We start from the raw sequence: 26,675 nt of genomic DNA, 5'->3' as shown, positions 1-26,675 counted from the left end.
TTATTTAATAACAACATACTTAGAAGAAGCATATCATTACAACACAATTGACATATTCAATAACGAAGCAATGAACAGCTACAAATAAGGTTTGAGAGAAAAATTAGTCATCTAATTGCCTACAAACAGCTTCCATGTCTCTCTGTAGGGCAACTTTAATAAAGTTTAAAAAAGATGTCTCTAAGTTATTTGTAAAGACTGTAGGAACAAAGGAATGGAAAATAGCACCATATTAGCAAACACAATTTGGTCTTCCATTCAAATGGAAGTATGAAGCTTCATAACATAGTTAGCACCATGGATTAGTCTATGAAATCACTCAGCTTGCTACCCTAAAAATTATTACAGAACTAACTAGAATAACTCAAATAAGTATAAGCAGATTCATTTGTTCATTTGTTATAATGTCAGCTGTGGTCACTCAAGGATTGTATAACTAGCAATTTTTAGCCAAATCGCTAATAAATAAGGGATACAACTTACAAGCTGCTCTGATTTTACACCATATAACTGGATGGTCTTTGCCACATTTCTTGACACAGCTAATGTGAGGTTTGCATCAACAGCAGCTACATTGAGTTCACTAGAGAAAACCAAAACAGATTTCAATTATTAGCAACAGAATTCATCAACAAAGCAATGAGCATCATATAACTCAAAACCTAATAAGCAAAGAGCCGAATCTTTACATAGAATTTGCTGATTGCTTTCAAGAATTGGCTGCAATGTTTCACTTTTCTCTCTAAATTCAGCATTAGGAAGTAGGGCTTTGAGAAGGCCTTGTTAATGATCAGTTTCTCATTAATAAAAGCATGCCATGTGTCGGTTCAGTCCGTGATTAAGAGAGTAAATTGTGTACAGATTTTTAAAGTAGCACTCTTGCTAATACTGATAAGTGCAATTAGAGGCATTGCCTATCACAGACATCTGCAAAGAAATGACAGCCCTTGAATGGAAATGATGACCTTGGAGGGATATAGGCTAAAAATATAAATTACACATGACATATAAGGATACTTGGGTTCTATATAAACTATGCCAGTTCATGCTATTTTGTATAGAGTAACTTTAAGTATAAGAACAGCATAACAATTTTTAAAATATATATTCTTAAAGTCTTTGTCATGCTTACTGTCAACATTAACAGTGAATTAATTAGGACATGATATCTGACTACAAGAGAGGGACAGGGCATTTTCCCAAAACACAATGAAAAGAACAGCAAGAGTTAAAAAAAATTATGTGAAAACACATGCAGATGAAAAGAAATTTATTATCTCTTAACTAGATGGAATCTTGGCACTTCCCAGATTACTTCCTTAAAGAAACTGAAGGAATTAAAATAACACTGGTGTTTAGTATTTATGGAAAAATGCCCTTTCATGTAGTACTGTTCACTTTTAAATTCTATTAAACACTGACATACACATGCATCTTCAAACTACAGGTGATATTTGACTATAACTGTCACACTGCCTAGCGGAATGAAAGACAGAACTTCCTCGCATTTAGAGAAAGAAACCAGGAGAACAGATCAAGTTGAATCTAGGACTTTCTCCATCACAAGCACACTAAATGGAAATATTAGGGTCAAGGCTTTATCAAGTCAAAGTACATGGGGAGAGGCATAGAACCAAAACCATAGGCAGCTGATGCACTCACTGTACAGGTAATTTCACAGCTGAAGAATTGCTCGCACATATTAGACCTCTGGCTTCTGTGTCAGAACTATGACCTTCAAAACTATGGTCTGAAAGAATTTAAGCAACCCTACCCCTTGGTTCTATATTACCCAGACACTACATTCAATCTCCCAAATGTCCATTTTGAATGTACATTCTTACTATTAGGACAAGCTGCTAGCTCTGGCAGGAACTGGAGTGCTGAACTGTAAACTGCTTTGGATACTCCTGGAGCCACAGCATAATCGCATGGTCTGCAGCATTTGGATAGCATTTCTGTTGGGATACCTTCCCTTTTTAGTTTAAAAGTTGTCACATTCATTTAGAAAGCTTAAAATAGCAAATACAAGTGGGTTAATAAGAATTATAATTCTGTTTCTCTAAGAAAGTATTTCCTGGGTTGAGGATAAAAAAAAAAAATCCAACATTTATGCATGCTTCAGTTTCTCAATTTGTATAATTATTTTTATACTTGCTTTTCCATGTACTACTAAGGAAGTTAATAGAATATGAAGAGCTAGGTTTAGTTTCATCTTGGCTAAGCTACCAAATAATTACAACAGATGATTTGTAGACCACATTTAAATGACTTTATTAATTGAAAACTCAAGTACTATGTGAGTGCTCATTCACTATAAAACTCTTCATTTAATTGCAAACCTAATTACCTGAATAATTTGAGGTAAATTTAAAATGTACCAGCACTAACAAACATGGCAGGCATCTTCTGGCATGCAATTAGACGATACATACCTTGCTATGGTTTTAATGATGCCATCAAGTTCCTCAGAGGATGGAGGATTACGCCCACCAGGGGGAAAAACCAAGTTGATGGGATCAAAGAGTCGAGATAGGGATTTTGAGAGATAAGCAGCCTCATAGGGTTGTAGTGAATCTTTTAAAGCCTTTTCTGGACTGTGGAAACAAAAAAAAATTTAAGTTAAATTATAGCTATAAACTGGAGCTCTAAATACCTTTAAAATATATCACCTATGAAAATGTAACAATTAAAAGAAAAAAGAATTTGTTTTAAAAAATATAACAAGGCTTATATCTTTTAATTATTCCTTTAATTGCTATCAAATATCTACTAACAATATTTACCTGTGCTTTACTCTCATGATTAATTTCCTATCTTTCAATAGCTCCTGTTTCCAAACCTTCCACCAGCCTTTCAAATGTCTTCATTTTTTAAAAAAGTAAATTCTTCCAGGCGTGGTGGCTCATGCCTTTAATCCCAGTACTGGGGAGGCAGAGGCAGGCAGATCCTCTGTGAGTTCGAGGCCAGCCTGGTCTACACAGTGAGTTCCAGGACAGCTGGGGCTACAGAGAGACCCTGTCCCAAAAAGACCAAAAAAAAAAGTAAATTCCCCTTCGTCTTACACGCCAACCTTGACAGCATCTTACTGCTCTTTTTATGTGATACTTTTTTGTTACCTTTCTAGTCAACTGACAAGCCTAGTGGTCAGGATGCTCTTGGCTCCTACAGTAGTATTCCATATTTATCTTTAAAAAAAATAATTTATTGAGAATTTCATACATGCATGTAAGGTATTTTGATCAAATCCATGCCCACTCCCTCCCCTCCGACTCCTCTCATATCTCCCCATCACTTTTTTCTGATAACTTCATGTACCCTCCTCCTCCTCCCCCTCCCCGCTCCTTCTCCTTTTGTGGGGCTTTTGCTACTCTAACATCCCCCCCCTGAAGAGGTAACCCTAAAATCTTTTAAGGATTAGATAAAAGCTCCCAACTATTTTGACATTTTTGGCCTTTGGAACAGAGCATATTGCTAAGAGGCCCAAGGATAATTTGACTTTGAGCCAAGAAACTGGCTACTTTTCTATGGGGTCTTTTTCCCCTAACTGCCTAGCCAATTCCTACCTCCTATTCTTAGCACGCCATCCTCTGAAAAGGTTACCCAACTTATGGACAGGGAATCAGGACACAGACCGCTCTGGCTTCTTCCATGCTGAACAGGGCCGCACTGTGAGGCAATTGGGGTACCCCTTCAGTGGATCTATCTAAAAGACTCCCAAATTGCATAATTCTTATCTGAAGAGAAAACCCACAGAATGGGAAAAAAATCTTCACCAGTGATACATCTGACAGAGGTTTAACATCCATAATTATCTCTTAATGCATTCTCATTCGCTATTTCACTCAACACATATTTACTGGCCATAGGCACCAAACATTCTGATAAGTGGTGGGAAGATAAAAGATTGAGAATACAGTCTAGTGAAAAATGAACAGGTGAAACACAAGTTATGATAATTTCTATAATAGATGAAAACAGAAAGACACAAGGCAGCAGGGAGGACAAGCAGCTAAATCTACTGAGGTCCATGCCATGTATTTAAGTGCCTCTTCTCTCTGTTCTTGTTATCTATTGACCTTATGAGGCCTTTACTCACTTCTGCAGAAATTCTAGCCCTGAATAGAAGCACTCACACACTTCTTGCTCTCCAAATCAGCCACACAGATCCTTAGTGACTACAGTACCAAAACAGACAACTTTTCTTAGGGCTGGAGAGATGGCTCAGCAGTTAAGAGCACTGGCTACTCTTGCAGAGGACCCAGGTTTGGTTCTCAGCACCCACATGATAGATAACAACACTTCCCAACTCCAGTTCCAGAGGATCTAATGTTCTCTTCTGGCCTCTGCAGGCATGGTACTTACATGGTACACCTGTATACATGCAGATAAAACACTCAAACACACAAAATAAAAATAAATATTAAAAAATTAAATACAACTTTTCTAAAGCCTGCCCTGCTTTAGAAGAGTGTCTTTATAATTGCCTTTATTTTAGCTTTCTTACAGAGCTTCCAAGTTTGAGTAATCACTGTGAATCATTTCACCTGTATCATTGTTGAGTTAAAGGCAATTTCTACATGTTCCATCTTTTCCTATCTTTTTGCAATCCACAAATATTAGTAAGTCTTTACAACCTACCAAGTATTTCCTGCATGTGAAAATATAGCAATACACTTGGTTAAAAAATAGTGAGTTAGGCTCAGGCAAGTGGATCTCTGTGAGTTCAAGGCCAGCCTTGTCTGGTCTACACAGAAAGTTCCAGGCCAGCTGGGGCTACAGGGAAACCCTGTTTCAAAACAACAACAACAACAACAAAAAAGTTACCTTGGGAAGTTTTTTTTTTATTTATTTTTTAGTTTTTTCATCTTTTTGAGACCGAGTGACCCAGTAGCTCCAACTGGCCTGGAACTCACTATGTAGACCAGACTGGCCTCGAAGTCACAGAGATCCGCCTGCCTCTGCCTCCCAAGTGTTGGGACTAAAAGCATACCAGGCTAGTCTTGGAAAGTTTATAAGCTAAATACATAATATGCATGAGCTTAATACATAATATGACAGAAAATCAAGAAGGGCAGAAGACAGATTTGTCTTTTTTTTTCATCAATTTTAGGTAAGATGTGGCTAGGGAAGGTTTACTGAGGCCTGAGGGAAAGGAGATAGCAAGTGACATGGATTTTCATAATAAGAGATTTCCATGAGAAGAGAACAAAGTTCTGCAGAAGAACCATACCTGGCTATGCTCACTGCCCAGCAGTCAAAGGAGCAGAGCATGGAGTAATGAACAGTACAAGGTAACAAAACCCCAGACAACCCAAATCATATTGGGCCTACTTACCCATAAGGGTGGTAGTCTTCTCTAAAGAACTGCTTTGATCTTACTGTGATTAGGGCTGTATGCCCTTTCCCTAGCAGCATCCTACACTCGTCTAGTAGGTCTTACATCCTTCCTTCATGGCCATTCAGCCCAAGAAGATATCACAAGCATCCAGACTTGAAAAATTCATCTTCCTTTTAAAGACCTCGGTAAGATGATATCTGCAACTAACTGCAAGCTGCCCAAGTATCAGAAAGAAAAAGCAAGGCACTTCCATTAACCATTTCTAGAACCCTTTCAGTAACAAGAGGCCTGAAGCCCAACCTCAAATTCTACTATTGTAGGTGTTTACTCTCACATGACTGTGCCTCTAGCTTACACCAGATCAAAAATGGTGCATGGTGGCGCACGCCTTTAATCCCAGCACTCAGGAGTCAGAGGCAGGCAGATCTCTGTGAGTTCGAGGCCAGCCTGGTCTACATAGTGAGTTCCAGGACAGCTGGGGCAGAGAGGGAGACCCTGTCTCAAAAAGACCAAAAAAAAAATGGTGGCCACAGCTTTCCTCAACTGGACCTTCTATTTTGTTTTATATGCAATTTGATCTGTCTTCAGTGATTTCCATATTACTTTGATAAAAGAAGTAGCTTTACTTTTTAAAATACTGAAAGTTTTGAGAAAAATTAATCTCCTTTATTTTCCATTTTAAAAAACAGCTTAAATAAAATAAATTTACATATGATACAATTTCTTAAAGTCTACAACTCAATGGTGATGTTATAGTTACATACATGTACGAATACTAGTACAATCAATCAAACATGTTTTTCATCTCAGAAACCTTGCATCCTTTGACTATTCCTCTCACAACCAAAACACACACTCCATACTCAGCTGTGTGACCATTAAGCTACATCATGTTTCTGCAAATATTCCATATTCTCACATGAATGGTGTGTTTTACAATTCTTTTACTCAGCAAAATGTAATGTTTTCAGGGTTCACTTGTGTCATCAACACTTCATTGATGCATTTATCAGTATTTCATTCCCTTTTATGTGTAAACAATATTCCATTTATAGAGATGGCTCATTTTCATGTGTTCATTTAGCTATCAATGAACATTTGGGTACTTCTGCTTTTAGCTATAATGAATAATAGGGGTCTAAACATTTGTATACAAATTTCTATGTGAACATATGGTTTTATTTCTACTGGCTACAGACTTAGACTGAAAATGCTAGATGATGTGGAAGCTGCTTAATGGTTTCAGGAAATGCCAATCTGCTTTCCAAAGTCCTCTGTTATTTCAGATTTCCACCAGCAAAGTAAAAGGGCTCTCATTTCCCTACATCTTTACCCATACATTTTGTTATTTCGGTTTTATTATAAGCATCCCAGTGGGCATGAAGTACTCATTTCTTATGGGTCTGACATACTTGCCTTTCCTTGATGTTTACCCTCTTTTTATGTTCTTATTGGCCATCTGTCAATATTCTTTGCAGATGTCTATTTTGACCTTTTATCCACTTTAATTTGAAAATTTATCTTTTTATTATTGAATTTTGGAAGAGTTATATATTCCAGATACAAGACTGCTATTAGACATATGTATAAACATTTTCTACTGTTGTTGATCTTGATATACTCACATTTTTACTTTTGAGGCCGCCCCAAATTTTTTTTTTTGTCTTTCATTGCTTGGGCTTTTGGTATCATAGCTAAGAATATTTTACCAAATCTTAAGCCACAAAGATAAGCCCCTATGCTTTCCTCTAATAGTCATGTTTTATACTATACATTTAGATCTTTGATCCATTTTTAGCTCAGTTTTACTCATGGTGTCAGATAAAGTTCCAAATTCATGTTTTGCACCTGGCTATCAACTGTTTAAGTACTATTTGTCAAGGACTACTCCTTGCATATTGAATAGTTAATATACTCTGTTTGAAAACCAGATCAACGTAGACAAAGGGCTTCTTTCCGCACTCTAAATTCTGTCTGTCCTTGTGACAGTACCAAACTGTTATAATTTGAAAATGAAATGCCTCCCATGGGCTTATATGTTGAGGGTTCAGTTGTCAGCAATGGGCTTTGAAAAGCTGACTGAACCTGGGAGCTCTGGCCTACCAAGTGAATCAATCAATGCCTTGAAGGATTCACCATAGTGATAGCATTCCTGGAAGGTAGTACAAAGTTGTAGGTGGTGCCCAGATGGAAGAAGTAGGTCAATGGAAGCATGCCCTGAAAAGCTGTATCTTGTCTCCTGAACCTTTTCTTTGCTTCCTGACTGCCATGAGGTGAACAGCTTTCTTCTTCCATGCCCTTCCTCTATGATGTTTTTGCCTTGCCAGGATCCTAAAAGCATCGGAGCCAGCTAACCATCAGCAGAAACCTCTAAAAGCATGAACAAATAAAAAAAAATATATATATATATATATATATATTGAGACATGGTCTCCCTGTAGCCCCAGATGACTTGAAACTTACTATGTAGACCAGGCTGGCCTCAATCTCAGAGATCCACCTGCCTCTGCCTCTGCCTCTGCCTCTGGAGTTCTGGAATTAAAGGCATGTACACACAGCAGTCTTTCAGGTGTTGTCACAGTAACAAAAGCAATGACTATACACAAACCATCTTGATTAACACTGCTTTGAAGAATGCATTAAAACTGGAAAATATGGGTGGTCTCTTTCACAACTGTTTTGACTATTCTGGGTCCCCTAAAATTCCAAATGAATTTTAAATTGATGTCCAATTTTTCCAAAGTCAGCTGAGATTCTGATAGCAACTACACTAAGTCTGTGGATCACTTTGAGGGGCACTAATGTTTGAGTCCTGCAATTCATGAGCATGGGATGCTTTTCTATTCATTAGGAACTTTCATTTCTTTCAACAAAATAATTCTCAGGATGTAGTTTTATGCTTCTTTTGTTAAGTTCATTCCCAAGTATTTTATCTTTGTAGTATTACTGTTATACATTGTTATACATTATTACATCTAAAATGTTACAAATCTAACAATAAATTGTTGCAATTATTACTTTACCATCTGTCATCATTTCCAGAGTACATTACAAACTTGCTACCACCCACTTTGTTTGCACTGCTATTGGCAAATGTATTAGGCATATATTACATTTCTATATGCTATAGGCTCAACAGCGTATTCTATACATATTTTATACAATTGTTTTTAAATTCAATTACAAAAAGAATATAGGTGCTTATACTGACTTTTATAAATTCGAAATTACTTCTACCAGTGCTTTTTGTCCATGTGGATTCAGATTACCATCTGGGGTCACTTGCTTTTAGCCTGAAACTGCCTGATTTTTTTTTTTTTTAAGTCAGACCCACTAACAACACTCTGCCAAATTTTGTTTATCTAGTGAAGTCTTTACTTCACCTATTTTTGACAAATCACTTTAACAGGTATGAGATTCTTGTATGGGTTCTCCTTTATGTACTCTGAGTTCTCCACTTCTGCTGAGCAGTCTGCTGTAAATATTATGGGAATTGCCTTATATATGATGTGTAGCTCTCTTGTTCTTAGGATTATTTTCCCCCTTGTCTTTGATATTTTAACTGTGATGTATTGTTTGTGGGTCTTTATTAATTCAACTTAACAGTTTGTTGAGCTTTCTGGAAATGTAGGTTACTGTTTATGAAGCATGTGGGAAGCTTTCAGGCATTGTTTTTGCCAATATTTTTCTTTCTCCTTTCTTTGTTTTCCTCTTTTGGTGATCTACACACTGGAGTGTTTAAAGAGGATCCCATCCCACTTTTTTTTTTTTTTTAAGGATCTGTTCATTCTTCACTCTTCTTTTTTGTCTATTTATTATGTGTTTTGCTTACATGTATGCAAGTGTACCAAGCGCCTGCCTGGTGCCTATGGAGGCCAGAAGAGGGTGCTGGATCCCCTGAAACTGGAATTACAGATGGCTGTAAACCACCAATGAGTGCTGGGAACTGAATTTGTGTCCTCTGCAAGAGCAGCAAGTGCTCTTAACTGCTTAGCAAATTCTCCAGCTCTTTCATCCTTTTTCTGTCTGTTCTTCAGTTTGCATAAAATGTTGATCCGGCTTCAAGTTAGCCAATTCTTCTTTCTGTCAGTTCAAATCTAATAGTGACCTTTTTTTAGTCAATTTTTTATTTCAGTTACTGTACTTTTCAATGCTGGTTTGTGAGGTGCCTTTGGGTTTACACTTACCTGGATTTGGTTCCAATGGAATCAGTTACTTGGGAAGAGAGAAGGGGTTGTTTGAATGAGTGCATTTCCCCCAAGCAAAATCTCTGTTCTAGAGCTCTAAAGCTGTGTGGAAAAAGGTGCAAGCTTCTTTTAGAGTAACACCTCGCTCCAGGGAGGGGGCAATAGCTTGGCCATCTCTGTGTCATTGCCTGGCAAGAAATCACCTATTACATAAACCCAGGCTAAAGTTAGCAGGGCCCCAGTATTTTTAGCTTGCTGTGATCATGTTTTTGTTGAGAGTTGAACACAAGGGAGCTCTGTTTCACTTCTTGGCTATAGTAGCCTGGGAGTCAGCATCAACAACAGGCACCTAGGGGCATGGTGAGAAATACTAAAGTCCTGCTCTTCTGAGGAAGAAAGCATACAGCTGGGAGTTGGGTTTGGTGGTTGCTGTTTAGAGTAGTCTCCACGTCACTGAACTTGGGAGAGAGAGGAGCAATGCTGGTTGAAGTGACACAGGCTCTTGTCTTTCTATAACCCCCTTTGGAAAATACATACTGTCTGCTACTGTATTTAGAATAGCTTGTAGTTTTCACTAGTGTTATTGAAGTTGTCAGGAAATCAACTTTCCTTCTTTCTCTTGCAATCAATTCTAATAATGAGTTTGTATCTACCATTCCACATCTAGGACTACAATAACTTCCACATTATCATATCAAGACCTCAGCTTCTCAAGGGCATGACACAGGTGACTGGTCCTCTCCCAATTTAAATGAATTCATTCTTAGGGCTGCACAGTACTGTAAGCTGTGATCTTATTTATCATTTTTTCCTAAGTCTCTTTGTAGGGTCCCTATTCCTCTGTCCATAGACACAGAAATGCTATGTCTTGGGCCAAGGTTCTCTCTCTCTCTCTCTCTCTCTCTCTCTCTCTCTCTCTCTCTCTGACAAATATATACATTCCTAATGTAATGCTTTCCAATTCCATGATTTCTTCTTAGATCTACATGATGATGATTCCCAAATACAGTTGAGTGTTGCATAAGGATGTTTGGATCAACAATACACCACATTTATGATGGTGATTATAATGCAGCTGAAAACATCATAGTAGTCATATTGTCCAAGATCACAACATTACTCACATGTCTGTAGAAATGTTGGTGTGCAAACCAATCTAGTGCTGCTAGCCGCACCAAAAAGTATAGCACATACAATATGCAGAACAATATGCTTGATAATAATAAATGACTATGCTACTGGCTTACATAACCAAACTACATTTTGTAATTATGTTACAGTATATTCCTTCTACTTATAAAGCACAACGTTTACTGGAAAATAGGCTACTGTGTTACACCAGCAGCAGCCTCATACATCTATGCTTACCATATCTCTTGATTATATTACCAGGACATGAGGTATTATTTACCCACACAATCGAGGTTTGCGTAAATAGATTCTACAATGGCAAAAAGTCTAATAATGCAGCTGAACTTGACCTGTCACTAAGTGACCCATAATAGACAGTATACATTTCTAGCCCTAACTCTTTTCGACTCAGAAGTTTTGAAAGAAAAACCTTAAGTCAACAAAATGCTTTGGAAAAATAGTCTTCCAATGTTTAGTTTTCTACCAACTTGTCTGGTCATATACCTGCTTCCTCATTTCTTCTCAAATTTAATCTTCTGGGAAGTTCTCCTGGCTTATCCCAAAAACACATTATAATTCCAAATACATATTGCATCAATACAATCAATTTTTAGCATCTCATCTACCCATCCCAATTCAAGTCATCATCATCTTTTGTGTGAAGGAACAATACAGCTGCCCTCCACTTCCTGTGTGCTGACCCAGTTTAGTTGTCCACATAGAAGCAGAGTGCTAATTTCAAACCATTTGTCCTTCTGTTTAAAATGAGTAATTTCCAACTATATTAGAATAAAGTCTAAGGCCTTACCATGGTGTTTAGAATCCTATGTAAAATCTCACCCTTCCCTTCCTCTCTGTCCCATATTACCTATATTTTTATTTACTATATTCCAAATGGACTAGCTTCTTTCTTTTTCTCAAATCTTCATAATTTTTTTGCTGTGTGTATGTGATCATGTTTGTATGTGCATGTGTGCATGCTTATATGTGTACATGTATGCACACAGGTGAAGGCCAGAGGGTGGCATTGGGCATCTTCACCTACCACTCTCCATGTATTAGAATTTTTTTTAATTTTTATTTTTATTTTACGTGTATGAGTGTTTTGCCTGCATGTACCTCAGTGCACCCATATTGTGCAATGCGCACAGAGGCCAGAAAAGGGCGTTTGATTCTCTGGAACTGGCATTATGAATAGCTGTTATCACCATGTGGGTACTGGGAACTGAACCCAGGTCCTATACAAGAACAGCCAGTGTTCTTAACTGCTGAGCTCTCTTTCCAACACCTCTGCATCATCATCATCATCATCATCATTATTATTATTATTATTATTTTCTTTTGAAACAGAGTCTGTCAATGAGCCAAGAGGTCATTGATTGGTTAAAATGACTGGCCAGTGAGCCCTGGAGTCTCCTCCTTCCAGCGCTGGGATTAAGGCACCCAGTTACACATGGCTTTTTTACATGAGTACTGGGGGATGGAATTCAGATGCTAATGCTTGCATGTTAAGCATCTTACCCCATGAGCGATCTACTCAGTCTAACACCCTAATCTCTATTAAATCAGGGCAATAAAGTTGCTCTTCTAGCTGTAAAAATTTTACTCCAAATCCCTTATGGTCAACATATTCACATTATCTGGACCTTAGGTCAAACATGACCTCCACACAGAAGCCTTCTCTGAGCACTTTATCATACTACTTAGTTTCACTTTTTAAAAAAAAAATTTTAATTTTATTTCTTTTTATGTGTATGCATATATTGCCTGCATGTAGGTAAGTGCACCTGTGTCATGCAATGCCCGCAGAGGTCAGAAGAGGCTGTTGGATCCACTGGGACTGGATTTATGGACAGTTGTTAGCTGCCATGTGGGTGCTGAGATTCAAACCTGGGTTTTCTGCAAGAACAACCAGTGTTCTTAACTGCTGAGCCATCTCTCCAGCCCCAGTTTCACTTTCTTCACAGCAATGATCACTATTGGAAATTCAGCATGTACAGTGAATGATGGCTTGGCTCTACTCCTACTCTTCTAAGCCCTTGCTCCACTCACTATCTCTTCTTTCTTGCATTTCCATCTCTTTTTCTCTCCACTGACTACTTCTAGCTAATCAAATTTCTCTCTAGTATTAAAAACACAAGAACAAATAAACCTTCTTTTGATTCAATTAATGCAGTAAAACTCACATTCTCTTTTTGCCTTACTTCTAAAAAAAACTATTTTAAATCCATTGTGTTGTTTTCCTTATAACTCAATATTTTTGTTTTTTGACTTCACAGATTATGGATTCTATCTCTTCTTCCTCACCTAACAACTCCACTGAACTATGTTTTATGTTTTATGAATTATGTTATGAATTCATATGAAAGGGTAATAATAATGCCCCATTAGTTGAAATACAGTGTCTTATTTTAACTCCAGTTCTCTAGTTTTTCCCCCCTTCATTGAATATACTTTTATTTTTTTGTCTTTTTGAGGTGGCCTGTAACTCGCTATGTAGACCAGGCTGGCCTCAAACTCACAGAGATCCTCCTGCCTCTGCCTCCCAAATGCTGGGATTAAAGGCATGTGCCACCATGCCTGGCTTTAATCTATCATCTTAAAAAATGCAAAATATAGTCATTTTAAATAAAAAGAAAAAATGCAAAGTAAGAATTCTACCTTCTGGATATAAAGTATTGTTATATCATTTGTTTTATATAATTTCCACTTTTTTTCTAGTTTGTGCATATACATAGATTTAAAAGACTAAGCCAGAAATACAATGATACAATATATACTATTTCATATCCACTTCTTAAAATTCTAACATATTATTAAGTCATTGTAGCTTTATCCTCTCTTGCATTATGTCTTAGCTAATCTCCATGATTATCCTAAAATGGTTACTGAGGAGACAATCAGGTCTCATCCCAACATTCCAGCCTATCCTGGTCACATATTTTGCCAGTCCGAACTTCTAACTATATTTAGGGGAAAATTAAAAGAGAAAGAGTTGGTTAAATACTACTCATAAATCTACCCAGCATTTTTCTTACCAACTGATCAGAGTATGATGTTACTTTAGTCAGTGTTGTGACAATAAGTATGATTCTAGTGCTTAACAAAGGTATGAAAGCCAATCATTTAATCTGGTGCTCAAATAGAAATCTGAAATCATTCCACATCAGTTTTTGAGGAAAGCTAGCTGGGTTGATTCACAGAGGTGTATACTGCTTTCCAATATAGCCCCTAAAGACAGTCACAAAGTGTGCTTGGTGTGTGATCCAAAGAATTACCTAGGCGACTTCTGACTATACTCAGTCTTTTTCTAAAATACTAAGATATTATTCCAGCATGAGATTTATCTCCCCAGTAGTTTGAAACATAACATCATTTCATGTCACATTTGTACCAGTGGCTTATCAATAACAATCTAATTACAAGTATACTAAAATGTCAATTAAAAATCAATGATCACATATGCTCATTTCTTAGTTTCTAATTACCTTATTTAGTGTTATCTTCAAAACAGATTTAAACAGAAAGCAGAATGCTCACTTACAAGTAAAGTTTAATATCTGCCGTAAGTCTTGTACAAAAATACCAATCATTCTAAGTATTTAGAACCTTAATATGTTCCCAATTTCTAATTTATAATGAAAATAAAAAACAGAAATGTTAAAATGCCAATAAAGGGTAACATTAAATAAATAAACATACTCATAATCTGATTTTTTTGGTATGAACATGTCTTGTGTGTCATCGTCCATGTGTGGGAGGTCAGCATAGAGGTCAGTAGTTCCACTTCCATTGAAATTTCCTTGGATATTCTGACTGTACTGTTGAAGACGCTTCCATAACTCATTATAAAGACGTAATAACTTAGGGTATTCACCTTCAAAGGCCTGCTTCAAAAACATAGATGCTGTGAAGCAAAATGGTATGTATTAGATAAATCATAAAGCAATAAAAGGTAGTAAATAACTATTTGCAAATAAAGATGTTACAAATAGTGCAATACAACAGGACAAACCATGCAGTGACACCTTTAAAAATAATACTAGAGCATCATCTAGAGACCCAGATTACTATAGCTCTTAACCTCATCAGAGAAGTTTGTTTTGGCAACAGATGGTGATTAACATAGAGACCACAACTGGTCTGGTCAAGGTGTAGAGAATAAGAGACTGTGGAATACTCAGCCCTAAAAGGGTTGTCTACATTATGCCCTCTCCTCCCAAGGCTCAGGGATCATCTTGGAAGAAGGAGAGGAAAGATTATAATAGCTAGAGGTAGTGGATGACTACAAGGAAACAGTATTTTCTGTACAGAACAGGGCAGCTGCACATGGGAACTCACTGTGGTTGTGACAGCATGTACAAACTCAAGTCATACAAAATACTAGCTTGGAGAGGGGAGGTGGGGCCCAAACCTAAGGAGCTATTAGCAATTGACAGCTGCTGGGTTTGGGAGAGTCAGTTTTCTTTAAGGGCATGGCCCCTGGTAAGTTGACCATACTCCAGAGGATGGCCACACACAAGACTATATGGGCAGCACAAATTGGATTCAGTGGGTTTGAAAACCAACCAAACAAAAAGGACACAAAGTTGGTTGAGTAGGGAAGAGATGATGGACCTGGGAGGAATAGGGGGAGGGGTGAATATGATCAAAATACATTATATGAAATTCTCAAAGAGCTAATAAATTTTTTTAAGTAGAAAGAGTCAGAGATAAGGATGAAAAAGAATTAACATTACTTCTCAAATATATGTACTTTATATATGTAACCAAAATTTTAATCTTATATACTGCCCACAATAAACAAAAGGAGAGGTTTTTGTTCTGTTTTTGGTTTTTTTTTTTTTTTTTTGGTTTTTTTTTTTTTTTTTGTTTTTTTTTGGTTTTTTTTTTTTTTTTTGTTTTTTTTTGGTTTTTTTTTTTTTTTTTGTTTTTTTTTGGTTTTTTTTTTTTTTTTTGTTTTTTTTTGGTTTTTTTTTTTTTTTTTGTTTTTTTTTGGTTTTTTTTTTTTTTTTTGTTTTTTTTTGGTTTTTTTTTTTTTTTGGTCTTTTTAAGACAGGGTCTCCTTGTAGCCCCAGCTGTCCTGGAACTCACTATGTAGACCAGGCTGGCCTTGAACTCACAGAGATCCACTTGCCTCTGCCTCTGCCTCCCAAGTGCTGGAATTAAAGGCATGCGCCACCACCAGCTAAGAGTAAAGTTCTTATCAAACAATTCATTGCATTTGGTATACAGAACATGTAGTCTAAAATTTAATCTACATCAAAACTAAACAAAAATCACAATTATAGTTGAAGATGCCAATTCCCTCTCTTGATAAATGATAAAAACAAGCACATAAGAAAAATCAGATACATTAGAACTATTTCTCTTTTCAAGAGTTTCTGTCCAATTCTATGAGAATGCTCTGATACCAAAACCAAAATTAAAGGGAAACAAATGACAAAAGGACAGAATTATATCACTCATAAATGTGGGTGCAAAAATTAAAAATAAAATTTGACCAAATTTAATCCACCAACATTTTAAAAGGATGTATTTCATGACCAAGGAGACTTATTCCAAGAATTAATCATTGGTTTAACCTTTTAAAATCAATCAACGTTATTTATCATATAAACAAACTGCAAAGAAAAAAATCTTGTTATCTTTTCAGTTGAGGAAAAAAAAAGTTGAAATAAATCTAACATCACTCCTATTAAAAATTCCAAGGGGAAGGAGGAACTGAAAGGGACATCTGCAACTGGATAAACACATCTACAAAAAGCCTACACTTTAAGCGTACTTGACAGAGCAATAAGAGAAGTACAAAAAGAAAAAAAAAGATATTAGGATGGAAAGGAATAGAAGGCATTGTCTTTATCAAGAGGCAGCACAATCACTTACCAGAGATAATTTAAGCTATAGTATATGAGAACAGTGAGCAAACAATATTATGTCTATATACAAGCAATGGTCAATCAGAAAATGAAATTGGAATTTAAAAATAGTATGACAGCATTAAAAACATGAACTACTTAGGGGTATTTCTAACAAAACATGAAAACAGCACAGAAAAACTGCTGAGCTAGAGAAGACAAATGGAGAGGGATAACATTCACAGTTTAGCAGGTTCAATATTGTCAAATGTGAATTATACACAGATTAATCTATATGTTAAATGCAATTTCATACAATACCAATGCAGACTTTTTCTAGAAATTGAGAAAATGAGAGAATTTCTGTGGAAATGGAAAAGATGTACAACAAAATGAACTTTAGGGGAAAAAAAAGTTAGAGGACCAATACTATCTGATCTTAAGATCTGTAAAACTACAATAATCAAAACAATTGGTATTGGTATAAAGACAAGCATGTAGATTTGCAGTTCAAAAACCCATGAACAAATGCATGGAGAATTGAATTCTGACAGAAATGCAAAAGCAAGCTGGTAGAGGGTATATTTCCACAAATGACACTGCAACAATTGAATATTTATATGCACACACCCTCAAAATACCTTTGCACTTTTTATAAAAACTAACTCACAAAGGATTAAATTTCCCTTTTAAAAAATGTAAAGAAACCTTCCTTTTCATGAATTAAACATGATATTATACCCCAATCAAGTGGCTACTTCCCCCAAAACACTGCTAGGAGAATGACAAGCCCAGCCCAGAGTGGGAAATCGATTCCTCACATACCTGACAAAGCATTTGCATCTAGCCCCACCAGAATTTAGTGTGAAAAAAAAATTAGAGGGGACCATTATAAGTCTATGAATGGCAAACAAGGACTAGAAAATGCTCAACATCTTCAGTCAATTACAAAATGTAAATTAAAGCTACAATGGACACAACTATATATACCTGTTCAAATGGCTAAAACTAAGAAGAGACAGAAATGAGTGACTGTACCAAATGTTGATGAAGTGGTTGAAATGGGAACTCTAATACACTTTTGGTAAAAGGGAAAGAATAAATATTTTGAAGAACTTGACATAAACAAATAATAAATAAATAAATAAATAAATAAATAAATACACACACAAGATGCACTTACATACAGACAGACAAAATACTGATACATAAAATAAAGATAAACCACAAAAATTTTTAAGTTGATATGGCCAAATGAGCTTTAAGCAAAAAAAAATTTCTAAAACATTTATTTATTTGTTTGGGAGGGGCACTTGCATGCCATAGTACACATGCTGAGGTCAGAGGACAACTTGTAGAAGCTAGCTCTTTCCCTCTATCCTCTGGGTCCCAGAGATCAAACTCAGGTCATCAGCCTTGGCAGCCAGTGCCTTTACCTGCTGAGCCATCTTGCTGGCCTTTAAGCAAAAAAACCAAAAAATTATATGACAAACTAGAAGAAAATATAATTTACATAAAAGTAGCCTTAAGGGGCTGGAGAGATGGCTCAGCAGTTTAGAACACTGTTCTTGCAGAAGACCCAGGTTCGAATCCCAGCACCCACATGGCACCTAACAACTGTCACTCCAGTTCCAGGGGATCCTACAGCCTCTTCTGTGTTCCACAGGCATTATACAACATGGGTGCACTTACCTACATGCAGGAAATACACACATAAATATAAAATAAAAATAATAAATAAAATATTTTTTTTAAAAAGTAGCCTTAAAACATAAAAAAGCTTCTGAAACAAGAAAAAAGGCCAGTTGCCTTGTCAGAAAAAAAAAAAAAAAAGCCCACATGTCTTAAGTATTTAGATGCTGGATGTCACCCATAAAGAAAGTCATGAAGAATGAAGGCACAGAGAGATGCCTTCCTTATTCATCAAATTAGCAAGAAAGTCAAAAGTTTGACAGCATACTCTGTTGGCAAGCCTATAGGGAAATAGTCATTATTTCTACATATTAGCATAGAAACCTAGAGTTTGTGAGCCTCAAGCAAAATTATGTAGGTACTTACTATTTTGCTCACCAGTTTTTCTAAGAATCGATTCATAGGTGTATTGCCAAAAAATCTGAAAATCCATATGTATAGGCTATTCATGGTAACAGTACTTGGAATAACAAAAAATTAAGCATCCAAATGTTCATCAGTAGATTAATTAAACTATGATGCATTTATGTGATGGAACCATGTAGCTGTAGAAAGAAATATTGGTGAGGAAAGAATGAGGAAAACATTACATTTTAAAAATTGGATAAATATATATACTGTGGGAGACAGGCTTGAGCCTAGGGTGAAAGTCTTATTGACAGCCATACAGTAGGCCTGAGGCAAAGGCCCGACTGCTGGAGCCACAAGGAACGCCTTGTGACATTTTCCTCCCATTGGCAGATCATGAGACTGATGCCTAGAGCTCACCACTCCCTAATCACCACCCTTGGAATCAAGGTATCCTACTTGCTGTACTGTGATAGGATGCTAAACCTGTTATGCTAATAAGGTATCCTACTTGCTGTGCTGTGATTGGACCACTATCCCTATATAAGCTTGTGCCTTCCTGCAATAAAGCAGACCTGTGTCACTGAACCTGGTCTCCTATGTCTGAATGCGGCTCCGCTGACACAGTCTCCTCACCAGCCCTGGGGTCCGGACCAGAAGACTGATCAGAGGAACTAAGAGAGCAGGAGAGTGGCCATAGCCTGAGGAGAGCAGCCACAGCGGATGACCACAATATACATTTTGCTATTGTTTGCTTAAGAACAGGACTGATGTAAATGCATGTTTTGAATATATTTTTTAATGAGAGGATAAACAGTAAAATCCAGTAATTAGTGGTGGGGTGTGGAATTACATAAGTGGGAATAAAGATAAAAACTAGACTTCTTTGCATATGATTTGTGGTATAGATTTATATTTGATGCCATGTAAATACGTTATATAGTTATAAAACAAAATGAAAGAACAAAAATCCTAGAAGCCAAAGTTGAAGTAACAATGTAAATGTTAGGCATAACCACATAGAAAGGAGCCCTGTTTTCTTACTTTCTATTTACTCCTTCACTGACTTACTTTAAATAATTTCTTTCTGTTATGCCTGTTGGAATATACTTAAAAGTCAAGAAGAACTGTTCTCAAATCCCATAAATTCTTCAGTAAGCTCAATTATTATTATTGTTGTTAAGCTCAGATTCTTGTATATGGTATGACTTAAGCATAAATGAGTAATTAAGATGATGTCATAGAGAATCAGGGTTTTCAACATGGGAGAAAGATATTAGATAAGTGAGATCAAAGTAAACTGATACTTTTTTTCTTTAAGTAATATAATTTTATTTACTTATGTTTCATAGCTGTGGCCACTGAAAAAAACCTAAAAATAATGGTCATTTCCATAAAAATCATTGAGTCCCTCTAAAACTCATGTTGTGGTATTTAAACATGATTTTCTGTTAAGATAAACATGGATTCCTTGAAGAAATGATTTCAAGAGTTCAAGAGGGAAATATACAAGATAATTGTGTACCTAAAAAATAGTCTCAAATATTTGGAATGAAAAATGAGCTTCTAACTAAGTCATAGGTAAAAAAAGAAATCAAAGGAAAATTAGGCAATATAGAATTATAGTAACATATTACAAAATTTGTGGGAGGTCATCAAATTAATATTAAAGGAATTTAAATAAATATTCATATTTGAAAACAGAAAGGCTTGAGTCAATGACCTAAGCTTCTGTTTTAAGAACATAAAGAAGGCAAAATCAAATGAAAAAACAAACAGTAAACGGAAGGAAAAAATTACATAGATGAAGAAAACAGAAAACCATAAAAACTGAAACTAAAAACTTGCTCTAGTCAAGAAAAATATCATATTTTTTGGTTTATCTCTACTTTATGTATGAGTACTTTGTATGTATGTAAGTACATCCACATCATGCAATGAACATGGAGGCCAGAAGATGACATTGGATTTTCTGGAAATGGGAATTACAGATGATTGTTTACCACCATGTGGCTGCTGGGAACCAAACCTGGGTCCTCTGCAAGAGCAGCCAGTGCTCTTAACTGCTGACCCATTTCTCCAGCCCTGGCATGTAAATTTTTTAATGTAATCAAATGATGCTTTTCAACATGACTACTACCTTATTCATTTGTTGTTTTCCCTAGCACTTTGAATAGCTTCCTGTTTACATTTAATTTTGTAATTCATTTGGCATATGCCCTTATAAGCAAGGTAAATGAATTTTTTCTCTTATCTTCTTCTTATTTTTCTCTACCTTTTAACTCTGAGTAGTTTATCTACTTCAGTAACTACTGAATATAATTTTTTTATTCAACAAATTTTGATGTGGGGTTCATGAAAATTCATGTGGGGGGTCTCATTGTTTTTTTTTTCTTTTACTTCAATGAAAACCAGTCCATATTTCATGTCTAACAATCTAAAAATATTTGTTTGCTATAAAGAATCTAATTATTTAATAGTCTACATCATATAATAACCATCACATTTCTTTTTTTTTTTTTTTTTTTTTTTTTTTGATATCCAGGCTTACTGAACTGGGTTAGCCTTCTGTCACTGGCAAGAACACAGAAGCTAATGAACTTAAAATAAAGGTTTACTTTGGCTCATATCTTCAGTTTATGGTTGTTAGATTTTTTTCACTCTGAACCTGTGATTGTGCTCAGTACACGGAGATAAGACTGTGTGGTAAAGGAGGCATGCTCAACTCATGCTCCCTGGGAACCTCCTGTCAGGAAGAATGAAGAAGAAAATAAAAGAGAGAGGGAGAAGAGAAAAGGGAAAGAGAGACGGAGAAGGAAAAAAGAAGCCAGAGTTCCAGTATCACCTTCAAGGGTATGTACCTAAGGAGCTAGGCTTCCTCACATGAGGCTCTACCACTTAAATGTTGTACCTTCTGATGGTACAACAAGCTATGTGCAAAGGATTCAACACAAGGGCCTTTAGGACATGCAATGGTTAAGTGTCAAAGTCAACTTGACTGGATTTAGAAGTACCTAGAAGATACACTTCTGGGAGTGTTTGTTGAGGGTATTTCCTGAGAGGTTTAAGTGAGGAGAAGACCTACCCTGAATGTGGGTTTCCCCATTCGATGGGCTAGGGTCTCAGAGTGAATAAGGAGGAGAAAGCAAGCATAGGACCAGCATTCATCTCTCTCTGCTTCTTGACCACAAATGCAATTTGACCAGCCGCCTCGTGTTCCCACTATCATGGCTTCCACACCATGACAGACTATATTCCCTCAAACTGCTAGTCCAAATAAGCCCTTCTTTCCCTGTTACTTTTGTCAGGTATTTTTCAGAGTAAAGAGAAGAGTAACTAATACAGAGGTCAGTTCAGAAATAAACATAAGCATATGCACATGTGCTACTGTTCAAAAGTTTGTTCTTTGTGTTACTTCTTAAGTGGTACAGGGCTTCCTGCAAGTTAGACAAACATCCTATCACTGAACTCCACCCCAATCCCATAGGGCTTTGTTTTCTAAAAAGTATTTCTTATTAGAGTCTCATTCAGTTTATAAGCACTTGCTATCTTTTTTATAAATGAAGAGCACTTCGACTTTTTTTGTGTATGAGTACTTTGACTTTTATAGTTTTCACTTCAGAATCCTTCCTAATTCAAAAAGCCTTTGAATACTAATCTAACACTTCAGTGATCCATCTTGACAGAATGTTTATCATGTACTAAACACTGGAATTTGATAGGGAACACACAGGGAGAAAACGTTTTGCCAAAACCCAGCGGGAGGAATAGACAAGCTGGTAGGTAGGCTGGTATAATGCAGGGGGGTAAGTGCACTTTACAGTAGGGACATTAAAGAGTTCTGTGGCAGCAGAAAGGATGATGTATGTCTTGTTCAGGTTTGAGTATACATGGGAAAGTATTACAGGACACTTTACTTCTAAACTGATATTACAAAGGTAAGTGTGTTATTCAGACAAAGAGAATACAGATATGTATTCCAGGCATTTGTAAACGCTTAAAAGAGAGATGATGATTCATTCAAAATTTAAAGTTTGAATATCAAAATTAAAAAGGTAAAAGGAAAATAATAATTGCTGAAGAAGTGGTCCCAAAACCCATGTTTAGATTTCCAGCTGACAGTAAGGAAAGAAGTGAAGGCAGGTCAGTTCTCCCTTGTAACAAATATGTGTGTGCATATGCATACAGTATGTGTGCATGTCATATGGGTACACATGCTTGTGGGGGCCAGTTTTCCATCAGAGGCCATATTCTGTATAATATTCTGTATAAGTTTACAGATTCATGAGGTAAGATATGATATAACATGTAATGATAACATTGGGGCAGTTAGTATTTCCCCATCCTAATGATTTTCCCAGTACTGGGGCCTAAACCTGGGACCTGTGCATGCTAGATAAAAGTTCTATCACTGAGCTACATATAAATATTTTTAAAATTTCAACTTTGGGGGCTCTCATGGCTCAGCAGATAAAAGAGACTGATGCCAAGTCTGAAAACCTGAGTTCAATCATTGGACCCACAAGATGGATAGAAAGAACTAAGTTTTCTATCGGTCGACATATAGACAAGCATACACAAATAAATATAAAAAAGTTTTTTAAAAATTCAACTTTAGTTTGCCGGGTGTGGTGGTGCACACCTGTAATCCCAACACTTGGGAGGCAGAGGCAGGCGGATGTCTTGAGTTGGAGGTCAGCCTGGTCTACATAATGAGTTCTAGGTCAGCTGGGGCTTTAGGGAGACCCTGTCTCAAAAAGAAAAAAAAAAAGTAAAAAATTCAACTTTAGTTCAAGCCTATGACCTCGAAAAGTTAGAGAACTTAAGAAATTTCAGATGGCATCCCATGGAACATTTCTAAACTTATCTATGATGATAAATTAGAAGACTCTAAGGTTAGGAGGGAAGTTTGGGTACTAGGTCTAATGCTTCAGAAAGTAAAGGTTCTTCGCATGAATGCAAGAAAGTTTGAGAGGGGAGCAAATAGCACAGACTCAGGCAGGCTTTTTCTTTAGACATGCCCAGATCTGCTCTCTGGGAACCAGCCTCAATATTTCAAGGCTGAGGAGACAAAAAAAACCTTTGATTTCTCCATTGGAAGCCCAGGAAAAGTGTATCTAAGTAATAAAGTGGGAAAGCTACACAGTCATATTAAAACTGCACCACTACAAGTCAATCCAATTAGTGCATACATACATAGCTAAACAGTTGAGGAAAGAAGAGTCAGCCTAAATACTACAGAATACACAAATAAACCTCATGAATCAATAAGCTTGACAATTTCACAGAGAACTAGCACATCTTCTAGAAAAGTGAATTCAAATGGTGAATATACACATGGAAAATCTATGAAGATAAATTATAAAATAAATTAAATCACAATGTGATTCAACAAAAACAACATGAATGGTTTTAAAAATGCCTCTCATCTCCACATTAATCTCCTGCAGCTGCTGTAACAAACTACTTCCAACTTGGATGTTGTGGACATCAGAAATCTGGTAGCAGTCTCACTAAGTCAAAACTAAAACATCAGCAAAGCCCTCTCCCTCTGTAGATTACAGGGATCAATGGGTTCCTTGCCTTTTTCACCTACCCACCTTCTTTGGTTTATGGTGCCCTTGTCACAAGTAGATAGTTCTGACCTCTGATTCTATTATTAGATCTGTTGTTCTGACACGCCTGTCTTACACATACAAAGACTGTATGGTTACCCTGGGTCTACTCAAAGGATTCAAGATAATATCTTCATCTCAAGATGAATCAAATTTGCAAAATCCCTTCTGCTGTGTCTGCCATGTAAGGACCACAGAGACTTTCTAGAGATTAAGACTTGATACTCTGGGAGGGCTATCAGTCTGCCTACCAATTTTGTACCTGTGAATTTACTCCCAACAGAAGTGTATATAATTGCCTTATTAATTAGCATTATTTGAACTAGCTCCACAATGAGAAACCACATAAACATCTTCTGGAAATATACTATAGTACATTCACAGGATACAGTGCTTTACAACATTGAATATGAGCTACAAGTACATGCAAGGAGGCCTGAGAAACACATTGACAAGAAAAGCTAAACAGCAGATTTGCGAGCATAAACCAGGTGATTTTATCAGGATAAAGTAAAGCAATGCCTGTGGAGCTCAGAAGAGGGCACCAGATCCCCTGGAACTAGAGTTAGGAATGGTTGTTAGCTGCCATGTGGTGCTGGGAATCAAACCCAGATCCTCTACAAGAGCAGTAAAAATGTATGTTCTCCTTCATTTGTAGATCCTAGCACAAAATCCTTATATGTGAGTATATATCTTGATGTAACTATAGGAAATGGAGAGGAATCCGGGAGGTAAAGAGATAGAAGGAGCTCGAGAGGGAAGAACAGTAGGAGACAGGTGTTACCAAGGGGGAAATGGGTAAAATGGGGGTATTTAAATGGGAGGGGAAGGTAGGGTTATAAAAGGAACTATGGGGGGAAAGGGGAAGAAGGAGCTCAAGAGAGGGGGGAACCATAGGAGGCAGGTACTATCAAGGTTGAAATGGGAAAAATGGGGGCACTTTAACTGAGGAGAGAGGAGAGAGTTAAATAATGCTTAGCTGATATGAAAAACCCAAAGGAAACATTAGTTCAAAAACCTACTGAAAAATTATGCATACAGTATCTCTACAGTAGGCCATGTGCATAGCTGAAGGCTATATAACAAGAAATAGTGCCAGACATGAGAAACTTCCCTTGAAGTTGTTGGCCAGGGTAGTCCAGTAGAATACTAAAATAACACAGGCCATTGTCACAGTTCTTGATTGCCTCCCAGAACTTAAGTCCCAACTGCTAAAGACAGGACATACTTCAGACACAGAATTTGGAACAATGGAGCTGAAACTGACCTGGAAGCCACCTCCCTAAAGGCTGGCTCTCATAGCTTTGGAGAACACTATGCAAGCTGCTAAGGGAGAACATTGATTGATGGTCCAACCACAGCTTTAAGGCCTAATAATCACAATGACTGGCACAGTAAACTATATTGGGGCAGTAGCAGCACATTTATCTTGGGGGTAATGAGCAGCTACCTAACTGGATTTAAAGCCCACTCAATGAGCGGAAACTCATGTGTGGAACTGTAAACTTAGCCAAACACACATGGCTGGAGAAGACATAGATCTTAGAGAAAAATCCAAAGATATCACATCCCTAGACAAATGTAATTTCTTACTATGTGCTAAATATGGATTATTATATTTACAGACAAGTATGCCAATCACCTTTAATCAAAGAAGTTTCTCTTGTTAATAGATGATGGCTATTACAGAGATCAGGTCACACAAAGAATCTCTGTGAAATTCCCAATCCTAGGTGAAACGTCTACAATGGAACCTCTCTCTATACCTAAGGCTCATGGAACACAGTAGAAGAAGGGGTAGACAGAATACTAATGCTTCTTTCAACTCTCAACAATGAAGGTCCCTCACACAACAGTGGTCCATGAATATAAAAGGACACAGATAGCCAAACTGCAGAGAATAATAGTCTGCACAGTGTAGGTCCTTGGACAGGTCTCCTATATTAAACTTCACCCACTCAGGGCTCAGGGACCATTGCAGAAGAGGGTGCGGAAAGATTATAAGAGCCAGGGGAGGAGGTGCATGACCACCTTGAAATTGAGTCTTACAAGCTCCTGATACCTTGCTCATATGAATCTATAGCAATGGTGTCAATATGCACAAAACTCATGCAAACCCAAGGAGACAAAAATCCAGCATAGAACTATGGAAACAGGGAGTAGGACCCAATCTTAACTGAAGAACTATTGGCAGCTGATTACTGCTGCATAAGAACAGCTGATCTTAAAGGGAGGGACTCTAGATAGGCTGACTAGATCTCAGTGGAGGAACTTACACTGAAGGACATTTGGGAACACTAACTTGACTAGATAGGCCTTAACATCAATGACAGAATACATGAAATCCATTGGGGGTGGCTACTGGAGGGTACCAATGGGGAAGGGGTAACAAAAATGATTAAGATGTTCTGTATGAAATACACACAAATTCAATAAAAATATTTTTAAGGCCAGGCGTGGTGGCGCATGCCTTTAATCCCAGCACTCAGGAGGCAGAGGCAGG

General features: G+C 36.9%; 1 protein-coding gene across 1 annotated transcript in view; it reads right to left on the bottom strand.

The window, feature by feature from the left end:
- Cog5 (component of oligomeric golgi complex 5) overlaps positions 1 to 26,675 on the bottom strand; it is a gene marked incomplete in the record, with an annotated part of 398,569 nt that overhangs the window by 88,014 nt on the left and 283,880 nt on the right. Inside the window, 3 exon segments of the mRNA XM_017797544.2 lie at positions 484 to 583; positions 2,436 to 2,597; positions 14,362 to 14,566. Of these exon segments, the coding sequence (XP_017653033.1) occupies positions 484 to 583; positions 2,436 to 2,597; positions 14,362 to 14,566 (467 nt within the window).

The sequence above is a fragment of the Nannospalax galili genome, unplaced genomic scaffold (assembly GCF_000622305.1).
Source record: "Nannospalax galili isolate Female #2095 unplaced genomic scaffold, S.galili_v1.0 scaffold312, whole genome shotgun sequence".
NCBI lineage: Eukaryota > Metazoa > Chordata > Mammalia > Rodentia > Spalacidae > Nannospalax > Nannospalax galili.
Note: the sequence above shows the minus strand (reverse complement) of the source record. Positions and strands in the feature narration are given on the sequence as shown.